The sequence below is a fragment of the Aricia agestis genome, chromosome 3, assembly GCF_905147365.1.
Source record: "Aricia agestis chromosome 3, ilAriAges1.1, whole genome shotgun sequence".
Lineage (NCBI taxonomy): Eukaryota > Metazoa > Arthropoda > Insecta > Lepidoptera > Lycaenidae > Aricia > Aricia agestis.
The window spans coordinates 12074924-12087974 of NC_056408.1; the positions used below are offsets into that span (position 1 = coordinate 12074924).

General features: G+C 36.4%; 2 protein-coding genes across 3 annotated transcripts; one reads left to right on the forward strand and one right to left on the reverse strand.

The window, feature by feature from the left end:
- Positions 1 to 328: 328 nt before the first annotated feature.
- Positions 329 to 9130, reverse strand: LOC121725417 (juxtaposed with another zinc finger protein 1). The gene is made up of 5 exons (XM_042112391.1): positions 8951 to 9130; positions 5555 to 5740; positions 4880 to 4988; positions 2696 to 2842; positions 329 to 1610 (listed from the first exon to the last, which is right to left on the reverse strand). The coding sequence occupies exons 1-5, from the start codon at positions 9048 to 9050 to the stop codon at positions 1157 to 1159; spliced, it is 996 nt and encodes a 331-aa protein (XP_041968325.1). The 5' UTR covers positions 9051 to 9130; the 3' UTR covers positions 329 to 1156.
- Positions 9131 to 9275: 145 nt separating this feature from the next.
- LOC121725424 (ATP synthase lipid-binding protein, mitochondrial) lies at positions 9276 to 12474 on the forward strand. Of its 2 annotated transcripts, none has more exons than XM_042112406.1 (4): positions 9276 to 9423; positions 9850 to 9925; positions 10284 to 10470; positions 11888 to 12474. In XM_042112406.1, exons 2-4 carry the CDS (start codon positions 9881 to 9883, stop codon positions 12049 to 12051), a joined length of 396 nt encoding a protein of 131 aa, XP_041968340.1. In that variant the 5' UTR covers positions 9276 to 9423; positions 9850 to 9880; the 3' UTR covers positions 12052 to 12474. The 2 variants fall into 2 exon arrangements, with proteins under 2 accessions (XP_041968340.1, XP_041968341.1); XM_042112407.1 differs by having other exon boundaries at positions 9418 to 9557.
- The last annotated feature ends 577 nt before the right edge of the window (positions 12475 to 13051 follow it).

Here is a 13051-nt window from a genome sequence, read left to right on the forward strand (position 1 = left end):
TCATTAAATATTTGTACAACAATAATTTGTAACGAATATATGAAAATTTTCATTTACATTAATTTAAAACGCCTCTACGCTTTGGGATGAACCATCGATAAACTCACATTAAGTACAATCAGCTACTTATTTAAGTTTATACTTTGAGACACTAAGGCCATGTTTCACCACTTTCGTAAAGTGCCGAATAGGCTATACACAACTTTTTTGACAGATTCTTCATACTTGATCTGTCACGTTAATTGGTGGATAGCCTATTCGTCACTTATCAGGAAGTGGTGAAACAAGCCCTAAGCTTAAATCTTAACTACTAAGATTTTTATAGTAAGTTCAAATGAACACAAAACCTACGCATAAAATAACAAAACTTACTTTAACATTGTCTTTCAAATAAAGCTTGGAGTTCAATTCGCCACGCGGTAACACAAATATATTATAGTCAGCTGTCAAGTACAGTAGTAAAATAGGAACTGTATTGTATTAAGTACTACATCGAGTTTTTTCTTGCATAAATATAAAAATTAAAATTGTAATGTCAGAACAGAAATAGTAATAAATATAAAAATTGTAATAAATTAAAAAAACTATACTTATACCACATTGTTCATAAATAATTGTGGGCACTTTATGTAAGAAAAAACAAGGTATAGAAGTATTCGGTCGTATACAATACCTACATATTAGTGTCTAAAATTCTAAACTACAAACTCTAGAGCTCAGACTAAAATAATATATTCTGAGAGAGGGACTATGCCTTTGATCTGAGCCTGATATAAAGCTAATTTATTATTATTATTATTTGATTGGTTAGTATCGGCGTTACTCGTTAGCCAATCAAAAGCGTTAAGTTAAAAGATAAACTCGAGTCAAAAGATCTCCAAAACCAGGCATCAATATAATATTAAACTTATCTGTTCACTTTAGCTACACCCAACATCTAATTAACTAAATCATTTAAATAAAATCACCTAACGAAAATCTTTGACTCATCTAAAACAGAACCTTACTTAAAATAAAGAATTAATGTGATCAAAATCTGGAATCCTATGTAAATAGATATATCGCATTTTTCGTTTCAAAAAAGTAAAATCCACTTTCTAATATGACTTAAGACTAGTCGTTATTTGTTCTGAAAAAAAGTCAGACAATTTCGTGTTTAGCATCTGCGTTCGTTAGTCATCGATATGTCATAGTCGTGGGGTAGAGTTATTTTGGGTAGTCTCTCGCATTTGGTCTTGTCTAGCGGGCTGGAAGCGGGGGACGAATTCGGTGTCAACAGCACCGAGTGGCGAATGCCCCCGTTTTGACTAGTGATAATATTCAGGTTTGTCAGGTTATGCTTGGGTATAGTGAATGAGGGGAGATCTTTAGTATTTATGCTGTCGTATATACGGACTAGTTTGCTAGTGTCGATGGCCTCCATGATGTTGACTGGGCGACTGGCGGGAGATGCTGTGACGACCAGACCCGGCATCTTCTGAATGTTGGGCCTACTGGGCTCCGATGCTGGGACTGCGTTTTGACTTATGTGGTGGGTGATCGAGTGACTTTTGAGACCCTGTGCCGTTTTGTAACTCTTACCGCATTGACATTTGTAAGACTTTTTGATTCTGGAAATTAAGAATTATTGGCGCATTTTAAGTTACGTACTTAGTAATAAAAAGGAATTAAATAGAGCACTTAAAAACTGAAGTCCCTTATATTGTTGAAAGGAGCAGAAATAGAGCATTTTTGTCGCAGAAAAAAAGAAGTAAAGTGCTGCCGTATATTTGATTTCCAGCTCTATTCAACCGATTTTTTTTTCGGAAAACAAACTATAGTTCTAACAGAATCTGTTGGCAAAAAAAGAAAAAAAGAAATTGACGCTACCAATACTGGGGAAATTGGAGCAAAACGTTTGATACTTTTTATCCTCATAGCAGCTGATTATGTGTGTAATACATGCAAATGTAAAAAAATATCCAATGATTAAGGATATTTTTTTAAAATCTCGCATCCAAATTTGCCATGAGATTCTGGTAGACAGGGCCCCTGCTACCATATGTGCAATGTGTGCAATGCACACGGGCGCCATCCTCTAGGGGCGCCAAATCGCCATCTTTAGGGGCGCCAAAATCCTTATTTTGCACACAGGCGCCAGTAGCCCTTATGGGTAGACATATACATGTACATAAAAATTTGTTAATCTGTTTAAGGGCTGTTCCACACGTACCACAACAACACTATAGCCACAACCACACCACGTGGTCGGGCGTATACTTTGTATTGAGAATGAATAGGGCTATTCACACGCACCATTTTGCAATAATTATCAACAGCGTGTGTGATACAGATAACCACATTGTGTCGCTACGGTGTGGTGTGGATGTGATACGTGTGGGCAAGCCGGCGTAAGAAAGACACGCAATAAGTATACAGGTGTAACAAAAATAAGTGATAATACTTTAAGGTGTGTACGTGTTCCTTGTAGCGAGTTCACTGTGAAAGTAGCAGCACTGAAAGACCAAAAATTTTCTTCACTTTTGTATGGGGAAACTCGTGACGCTCGCCGCTCGGGACCTTGCCCATACAGAAGTAAACAAAAAAATTCGTCTTTCAGCGCTGCTACTTTCACAGTGAACTCTCTACAAGGAACACGTACACACCCTAAAGTATTATCACTTATTTTTGTTACACACTGCAGATTAGTACTCACTTGCCGTCCTTCTTGTGTCCGTTCTTGGAGTGGTATTTGATGCCGTTGACGTTTTTGTAGCGCTTCTTGCAGCCGGGCACGGGGCACGCGAACGGCTTCTCCTGCGCCGCTGGACCCAGCGCGCCGGACGCTGCGCTCGCGTTCATTCTAAAAAAATATATAGTCATATTATAGACTTTACTGTAAGAAAATATTGCCTAGCCCGGTTAGAGTCATTTTACCTGCAAAAAGATCCTATTGCCAATGACATAAAGGTCAGTCGTACAAAGAATACAAAAAATTACGCATACTTAGGCCCGATTCGACCAAACTTGAAGATACACGAGTATAACTATCATGAGAATAATTTTACTCCTTTAATTTACTCTAGGGTATTATCGTTTGGATTTTACCAAGTTACTCAAAGAGTATGAAATAAAATGTCACGGTCGGTGTCATTGTGAACTATTCACAATGACACCGACCGTGAGTCGTGACAGTTGAACCCTGTTGTGCAACTATTCTCAGTTTAATATTTACTCCACCAAAATAGCCCGTGTAAATATTTACTCCCGTGTAATTACCTCATTCTTGGATTAGAAGTTGGAAAAACGCAAAACCAGCTTACTCTTAGATTAGGAGACAGTTATACTCGAGTAAAATTTTACTCCAGTTTGGTCGAATCCGCCCTTAATAAATTAAGAAACTTCATAAGAACCTAGATCAAAATCGGTCTACACGTTTGCATTATGCATAACACGTAAGTTCCAAGTACTCCCACTACTGCTATCAGCGCCAATATGGCGACTTTTAAACGTCAAACTAACGTCAGATTTAGTTCTCTCTCCCCGCATTGGGGGCGTTGATTCCGCTTCAAATAGGCACAAAAAACAGCTGGGTATCATAAGTCCAGCGTACTTGTATAATGGAGGTCAGTGAATAGTAGCACTAAACTAATGGTCACCACTCACCTTAGTTAATTTACCATTTAACCAGTTAGCTAAGCGTCATCTAGCTGTAGTGTTGAACGTTGCAGTCAACAAGTCGGCTAAACGACGTATAGCAGTGTGATTCAATGGCGTTGTTCAGTCAAAGAGATTTTTGACTGAACAAGTTTTGAAGTTCTAGCTGTTTGATTGAATGGCTTTTTTAACCAGTCGACTGCGACATATATATTACTAGCTGTCCCGATGAACTTCGTGTCACAGGTCACTTTAAAACCTTCCCTGGACTTCTACGAATATTTCAAGACTAAAATCAGCCCAATCCGTTCAGCCGTTCTCGAGTTTTGCGCTTAGCAACACATTCAGCGACTCATTTTTATATTATAGACTAGCTGTCCCGGTAAACTTCGTGTCACTTAAAAACCTTCCCTGGGGTTCTACGAATATTTTATGACTAAAATTAGCCCAATCCGTTCAGCAGTTCTCGAGTTTTGCGCTTAGCAACACATTCAGCGACTCATTTTTATATTATAGATTATCATGCTAAGGGCCTGTTACACCACTTTCTGATAAAGTGCCGAATAGGCTATATATATTCTTTGGCAGACTCCCCATACTTGATTTGTCAAGTTAAGTGGTGAATAGCCTAAATAGGCCCTAAGACTAATAGGAGCAAAGAAACAGGAAAATGTGGAAAAAACTGGAAAAATTATTTGAATGGACTTATCGCGTGAATTCATGTTATTTCGCACAGATAAAAAGTAGACCACGTGAAGGATCATAGGCTATTTTTTGTGGGCTATACTAATTTGTCCGCGAAATTTCGAATTTACGCAGGCGAAGCCGCGTGGAACGTCTAGTACTTAATAAATATGTGCATTAAATTGTTTAGAAGATAATATTCTGATCACAGATTTAATATGTGCGTCATAGCATAGGTCATTAGTCATTACAATACTCATTTATGTATGAATCATCCAATGACTTAATAAGGACAATCTCTTCTTACATAATTTTAGATGACGCCCGCAACTCCGTTGCACCAAAATTCGTTTATAGCGCGAGAACCGTACATTTTTCCGAAATGAAAAGTATCCTATGTGATATGTCTCAAAGTATTTCCATACCTTTCAACAAATTGAGCCTAAAGAGCAAACAGTCAGACGGACAAACTTTTGCATTAATTGTAATGTTAGTATGGATAATATCTTTATCACATTCGAAGTAATGAAGAAGCAATCTAAATAAATAGAATGCTTACTTGACTCCATAGCGCAGTATGAACTCAGAGCTGTACTCTTCAACGGTGGTCCACGAGTCGTTGCTGTCCTCGGACGGGCTCATCATCTCGTCTTCATCTACTTCACTTCCTGGAATAGCGTCGCAAACGCTTTTAAGCCAACTCACATTAAAATTAAGGACATTTAGCATATTATTTTCCACTTTGGCCTGCGCTGCCTGCCATATTATGTCTAGACCACCTACAAACCTTCAAGATAATAGTTAATAGTTAATACCCATTTGAAAGGTTTGCAACGAATTCGTAAATCGATTAATGAGGATATTGTCTATGAGCAACCATAATCATTTGCCATCGGGTGATCCATATTATGCTTGTTTATTATCTACTTTTGTAAAAAGCACTTTTTTAAGTTGCTTATATTATTTCTCAGCTATGTTAGCTACTTTTAGTCAAATCTAACATTTGGCAGTAAATATGTATTTAAAATAAATAAGTATATAAGTAACTTATTTTAATTTTACTTGTTAACTGTTAATCCCTCAACAAGCACATAAGCTTTGTTTAGAATATTGTGTTCATTAAGTGTCCATTGTTGCAATTTATCCATATTATTCTTCATGCTTTTAAGCCAAAGTTCATACAGTTAGCAAAAAATGTCATCAACGTACATATCCTTAATCTAATAGCAATAACCTGTTGGGGAACTGCTTCGCACTGATGGTGTCTTGGGTGCGGACACGAGCCGCCTGCGCACATCCACAGGAGGTAGACTCTGCAGTTCCCGTCGCGAAGCCTCTGTGAAGAACTTCAATACGTAGCTCAGAGGTATACATGCTGGCTGTGATGCTTCCTTCTGTTCTATTACGGCTGGATCATAATCTGTGTGGAGACAAATTCAAATAAATAAAAATTAATACCAATTTTTGCAATAGGGGTGTAGACATGGGCGTACCCAGGTTCTGGGCCAGGGGGGAGGCAAATTACCCAGGTTCTGGACCAGGGGGGGGGGCAAATTACGCAGATTCTGGGCCAGGGAGGGCAAATCAGATTTTTTTTAAACTAGGTGTTTATAAAGAATAAAAAATTAGAAACTCGCACGGGGTCCCACTTTTTACCAAAAAAGTGAGAAAAAAATTAATCTTTTTAAAATAAAATTTACAATTGTAACTTAAAATTATACAATGTCAACATCCATACATAATTGTAAGTCATAATATAATAATGTAGAAGTAGCCTTGCAAGCAGCCATCCTACTCCCAAGATGTGCCATCGTTTATGAAATCATTGACCTTATTGGCTTTGGCACACAAACGTTCTTTGACTACTTTTTTTTTAATTTATTAATCGAAAGATTTTGAACATTTTCTGGGATTTTATTGTACAGGCGTATACATTGACCTTTAAACGATTTACTAACTTTACTAAGTCTGATCATCGGCAAATCCAGCTTGTGCTTATTTCTGGTGTTCCTACAATGAATGTCACTTTTAGCTTTAAATTTACTTATATTTTTTGTAACTTATATTACATTATCCAAAATGTATTGAGAAGCAACAGTTAGAATACCAATTTCTTTAAATTTATCTCTCAGAGATTCAAAAGAAGACATTTTATAAATAGAGCGTGACTCGCTTCTGCAGTACAAATATTGTATTAATGTCGGCAGCGTTTCCCCATAAAAGGATTCCATATGACATTCTACTATGAAAATAACTAAAATATACTAATCGTGCCAAGTTTCTCTGATTTTTCTGACTGCAAATGCCTCAGAACTGAGCATACCTGCAAGATTAACAATATGAGGACCCCACTGTAATTTACTATCAAGTGTTATAACTTATACCTAAGAATACAGTGGTGTCTACCAAATTCATCTTCTCATCATTCAATAGTACATTGGTTTGGACTTGCCTAACATTGGGCAAAGTGAACTTTACACATTTAGTTTTACTGGAATTTAAAAGTAAGTTATTAGCATTAAACCAATGTACTATTTTTGAGAAAGTACTGTTTACCTCGTCGTAATTTGACTGTTGTCGCTTCACTTTAAAAATAAGTGAAGTGTCATCAGCAAAAAGTACTATCTCATTATCATTTTCCTTTAACAAGGTAAGGTAAGTCATTTATATAGATGAGAAAAAAAAGTGGGCCTAAAATAGATCCCTGTGGACATCTAATTCTATTTTGGTTCCATTGGACCTGTTTCCGTTTACTTCAACCCTTTGAGTCCTGTTTATAAGGTAAGAAGTCAAAAGGCTAAGAGCTGAGTCCGTTATGCCATAGTGGCGCAATTTCCTGATCAATGTAGCATGATCCACACAATCGAAGGCTTTGGAGAGGTCGCAAAAGACGCAAAGAGCGTCCTGCGACTCCTCCCAAGCTTGAAATGTACTACAAAGAAGACCTAAACCAGCATCCGTTGTGGATCGACCCTTAGTAAATCCGTATTGATTATCATATAATAAATTGTTTGAATTAAAATGTACCAATAATATTAATTAATCAGTAATTTCACGTGATCGCAAACAGACATCACAGAGTGTGACGTCACGATCTCCAAAACATTGTGTGTAATACCGCATTTATACATTAGCGCGAATCGCGAGGCGAATAACGAACACGAATGTGGAAACAGTTCGCTCGCTATTCGCCTCACACTTCGCCTCGCGATTCGTGGCATTCGCGCGGGAAGCGGTTTTTCGGGCGCGAATCAAAGGGCACGAATAGCGAATACGAACTTACTGTTTACACATTCGCCTGCATTCAGTTGACAGCTAGGTTCCGACTGTACATGACGTGTACAAAGCTGAACATACTTATTATTTGACTCCAGTACACTGTACTGAAAATAAGCCTATTTTTAGTATAGTGTATTTTATAATGTTATCATGTTATTATTATAATAATGTTAGTACAATGTTATTAGTTATTACAGTCGCTTCTTTTCTTACTAATGCCACATACATATACCATTGTGTAAACATAATTATTAATTATACATACAAAAAGATTATATTTTGTTGTTAAAGTATATTATTATATTAGTAAATATTCCGTATCGCACCACCAGCGATTTTGAGGCCGTTTTTTTTTTACAGTCGCGTTATAATCTGTAAACATCAGAACTAGTATTGTTATGATGGCGCATGACTATTTCTGGCAAAAGAAAGTCGACGGAGCCCCGCTACGCGGGGCTCTTTATTCTGGGTGTTGTGGTCTACGTTCCAACCTAACCTAACCTACATTTAGACTTTCTGGATTGTTGAAAATAAAGGCACCCTAAAATATAATACATATCAACAATATTGCTGTCCTCCATCTTATAATTTTTTAATGTACCAGACAAGGACATTGCAATATTTTTCTTATCTATTAAGTAAGTATGTATAATATATTAATATACATTGTAAAGGTGTATTGTAATTTGTAAAGTATAAAATAAAATAATTTTGTGAACCTACAATCTTTACATAATATTGTGAAATACTCTAATACTGTATCCGTACTTACCTATAATAATTTTAAAACAATATCTCAGAAAAAATAACAAAGTTTAAGTTTAAAAAAAAATCTGTGGATAGTACCTACTCAGGCCAGGGTGAGAAGTTGAAAACTCACACCCCTGCTAGCTGGGCCCATCTAAATGTAACTTGATAAGAAGAGCGTAATAATAATTCACTAATAATAAAAAAAAATATTATGAAGTTAGGGCTATATATAAATAAAATAACTCTCAGCATAACTCTCAGAATAACCCAGCATTGACTATGTTCATGCCCCAGCAATAAACAGCTGATCAATGTTTACAAAATATTATCAAAATAACATTTAAAGAATTTCCATTTCGGGACATCAAAGAATACAGTGAATTTATTCTAGTGGTTTACTAATATGTTTGAATAGAATTAAAATATTTAATATTAATAAAATACAGAGTTATTTTAAATTTCATGCTAAAATAAAACATTTTTAAGTTTCAATGTTGGCACTATGGATACTGATAAGACGTATATGGGAGGGTCATTGTATAATTGTCCACTTTTAGATGCAAGAAATCAGGTAATGTATGAAAAAGAAATCAATATTTACCAATGTGGACATCTTCAATGTGTTCAATTAAATCTGGTAGTCGAGGAAAAGTTATCCCACAGCCATTATATTTACAGATGTTTATCATGAAGACGGCCATGTCGAACGGTGGATAATATACTAGTCAAATTGGAAACGGTACTAACGATTGAGTTTTTTTCTTCCTGTATTTTAAAAGATATTTTATCCATTAGTTGCCTAAAATACTTTTGTGAAAGCTATTTTAAAATAATTTAATTAATTTTTAAATTAATGCACTAGTAATCTTGTGAATAAAACTATTTTTTTTAATAAAAAGTGATTTGTGTTTATGTCATACACCCTATGCAATCAATAGTTGGCTGTTCTTGGCGGAAATTTCGCGCACTGCGCAAGTCGACCAATGACGACACTCGATTTATACTCTGTTTCAGATCGGTCACTCAAAAATTGAACATTCCAAAGGCCGGTCTCCTCCTTCTCGGTGTTCTTTGGTAAGTGTCATAGGATTGTGAATTCTAATCGTGAAAAAGTGCTGAAATCTGAAATTTTATTACAGTAAAGAGTGATATATTGTGCTGACGGAAGGTCCCAGTGATAATCGGTGATAATATTTACTAGTGATATTGTAAGTTATCATAGAAATTAACTTTGCAAGATAGCTCCTACAATCGGCCATTTTCTACCGCTATATATGAAGAAAACCTCTATATTTATGTTACTATTCGCTCATTTTGTGGGCACCCAGTCATAATTTGGGTACAATACATTGTTATTTTGACATAGTCTCTTGTATCGTCCCCTTGTTACGTAGCCCTAATAATTACGTAACGCTCTGCGGTCAAACTGACAAGTCTTACTATACCGTAAGTTCTCTTGGCTGCCGTATTAAAACAACACTTCTCTCCTATTTCTTGCAGTTGTTAATCGCCGCACCCAATCAACATTAAAATGCTGTCCGCCGCTAGATTGATTGCCCCTGCAGCCAGGTCTGCTGTAAGTACTCAACTTGTAATATTTTATTGGTTATCTTAGGAGGTTTTATGAATAAATCTAATGTACTTATTCATAAAAATTGCAACTTTAGTCATAACATGTAATAAAACCTCTTATGCAATGAACCTTTGCCTTGACATTGGAATATCTATTGGTGACATTATTAGGTTTTCATTCACCTATCACATTCATAAATCACTAGGTTACTTCCAATGGAGTAGGTCTCAACTTAACGAAGCCTCGTTATGTAACAGCCAAACTATTTGCACTTTATTTTCAATTCATTTTTTATTGACATAATTGCATTTGTAACTTTAATAACTTTGCCATAATTTAATTATTAACACTTACATTTCAGATCTTCAGCAATGCCGCCATCGTCAGGCCACTGGCAGCAGTGCCCTCACAGACACAGATCGTGCCTGCGGCCCCAGCACAGTTCTCAGCTGTCCGATCGTTCCAGACCACCTCAGTCACTAAGGATATCGACTCAGCTGCTAAATTCATCGGCGCTGGTGCGGCGACAGTAGGAGTAGCTGGATCTGGTAATTATTCTATTATATAATAATCCTTGCCTGTTCACTTGCTGCATGATTGTATAATACCTAAGCACTAACCCAAATTGTGCCCCTGGTTTCTCACTGAACCCTAGTTCAGATTTCAGGAATGCTTGTATGTGCTAGTCATTTGTCAAATGACATCTTTCATTAAAACAAAGAATGAGGAAATAACATTGTATTGAATCTGAAATTAACCTAAACAGTTTAGTTATTGGCAGTTTAAAGTACATTCTAATGAAACCAAAGGCACAGTTTAGACTAATCTCACTGTTTTTGCGTGTTTGTTTCCTTTATTGTGCTTTGGTGACTTAAACTAAGCTAGATGCTACACAGTGCTAAAGCGCATAGCAAAGTGCTGCACTAAATTCTTAGTACAAAGTTGGCACACAAAACATTTTTGTGCAAATTTTCATCCTCATGTTACATAACCTAATGTGATGATGGTATTTCACATAACAGTAAAAAATGTTTTTTAAATAATGTTAACACAATAACTTGCAGGTATTGGAATTGGTGTCGTGTTTGGATGCTTGATCATTGGTTATTCACGTAACCCATCATTGAAACAACAACTTTTCTCATATGCAATTCTCGGATTTGCACTGTCTGAAGCTATGGGCCTTTTCTGTTTGATGATTGCTTTTCTAATGCTATTTGCTTTTTAATTTAAGTGTCACATTCAATGTACCGTCTTGCTTGCATGAAACTAATACTAAACTAATGGGTGAGTTCCAATTGTGTTGTCCTATTATAGTATGTGAATGTGGATGTATGTTTCATATTATTGTTTTATTAGTTGTTAAATAATTTGATTATAATTTAATGATCTTTCTAACACTTTAGCTGGCATGTCAGTTTCACAGGCATGCTGTAATAGAGTTTACTAATTTCATTTAGAGTTAATGTAGCCCGTGTCCGAAGAGCGTCCGTGGCCTAATGGGTAGACCTTCGGTTCGCACTCTTAGAGAGTGCAGGTTCGAACCCGGGTGGAGGCGTGTACCTATGAGACATTTTCTGATCTCAAGTACATAATACGGACGGCTCGTACGGTGAAGGAAAACATCGTGAGGAAACCCGCACATAGTTGGTCCCAGACGTATTGACTAGTTCTTTCCTCTGGACTAGGCCGACTATGATGCGAGAATGCCATATGCGCTTGGGCAACCATACGGACATTTAAAAATCTTGTCCCAGGCACTACAATATTTGAGGAGTGGTTACTTCGCTCTGAAAAATACTGTATAAATCATCCACAACGGATGTAAAGGCCTAGTTTTTTTAATGTAGCCCCAAATAATAGGTTTATAAAAATACTATATAATAAAATAAGTATACAACTCAAAAAACTTCATACAATTTATTTTAAGGCGATAATAACTTGACTTGATATTTTGTTTTACAGGTGCTGGTATCGGAACAGTTTTCGGCTCCCTCATCATCGGCTACGCCAGGAACCCATCTCTCAAACAGCAACTTTTCTCATACGCCATCTTAGGTTTCGCCCTGTCTGAGGCTATGGGTCTGTTCTGTCTTATGATGGCCTTCCTGCTGTTGTTCGCTTTCTAAGCTATTTATTGTTAAGAACACTACTACTGCCATCCTACGAGGTTTCAGTGTATAATATCTGGAGTGAAAGGCCATGGAATCAATGTGTGAAACCTCACCCTCATAGTGGTGCAAAGGACATGTGTTTTAAGTGTTACGGTATGCCGTCACATCATTGGGCATGCAATTTATTTAATTATGTAGTATATATCTGCAAATAAAACATTGTATGAAAACTTTGATTATTCCTACACCTATGTTTGTAGACTGTTGACCGAAAATCATGTTATGAATAGTCTCGCAGTGTAACTGTTGAAAGTCTTTGATGATATTTGAAGCCAGTCAAAACGCAATGCGTGTGTTGTCATCGACTTAATACTTATGCTGTTTGGGAATGTCAGTATCTGTATTGTACATTTTAGGGCAATTAAATGATACAAATCACAAGCTTTTTCACTATATCTTACCTCGTGTAACAGTATTTTTAAATAACTGTAAACAAAAATGTAAGATCCAAGTGTGTACTGTATGATATAGTCTGTCAACAAAATGAAGAAATTAAAAAGTGGCAACATCGTAGTGTCATCCCTTTTTCCTTCCCTTCCTTTTTTCATCCCTTACATCAATTTGAAAGGGATGACACTTCGATGTTACCACTTTTTAGTTTCTTCACTTTTTTGACAGACTATAAGTTTGGATCTTTCAAGTGAGAACTGCTTTGGCCACTTGAGTTTAAATATGTAGTGCATACTTCTAAAACAACAGTACGGGTACCCAATTTAGCTGCTATAAAAAGCTTGTTTACAAAAAATATGATAGTAGATGGATAGAAGTATAGCAACGCCTTCTCGTCTATGGAGTCTTAAACCTTGTTTACGTTACCATTACTCCAAGTAAGTCAGTTGTCTAGAGCTAGGTAGTCCTAGGCGGAGTAATAAAAATTGAAAATGACTTGTATGTTAAGTCACTAGTGATAATATTATGTACAACACTACCCACTATTTATCCGACAACGGCCAAG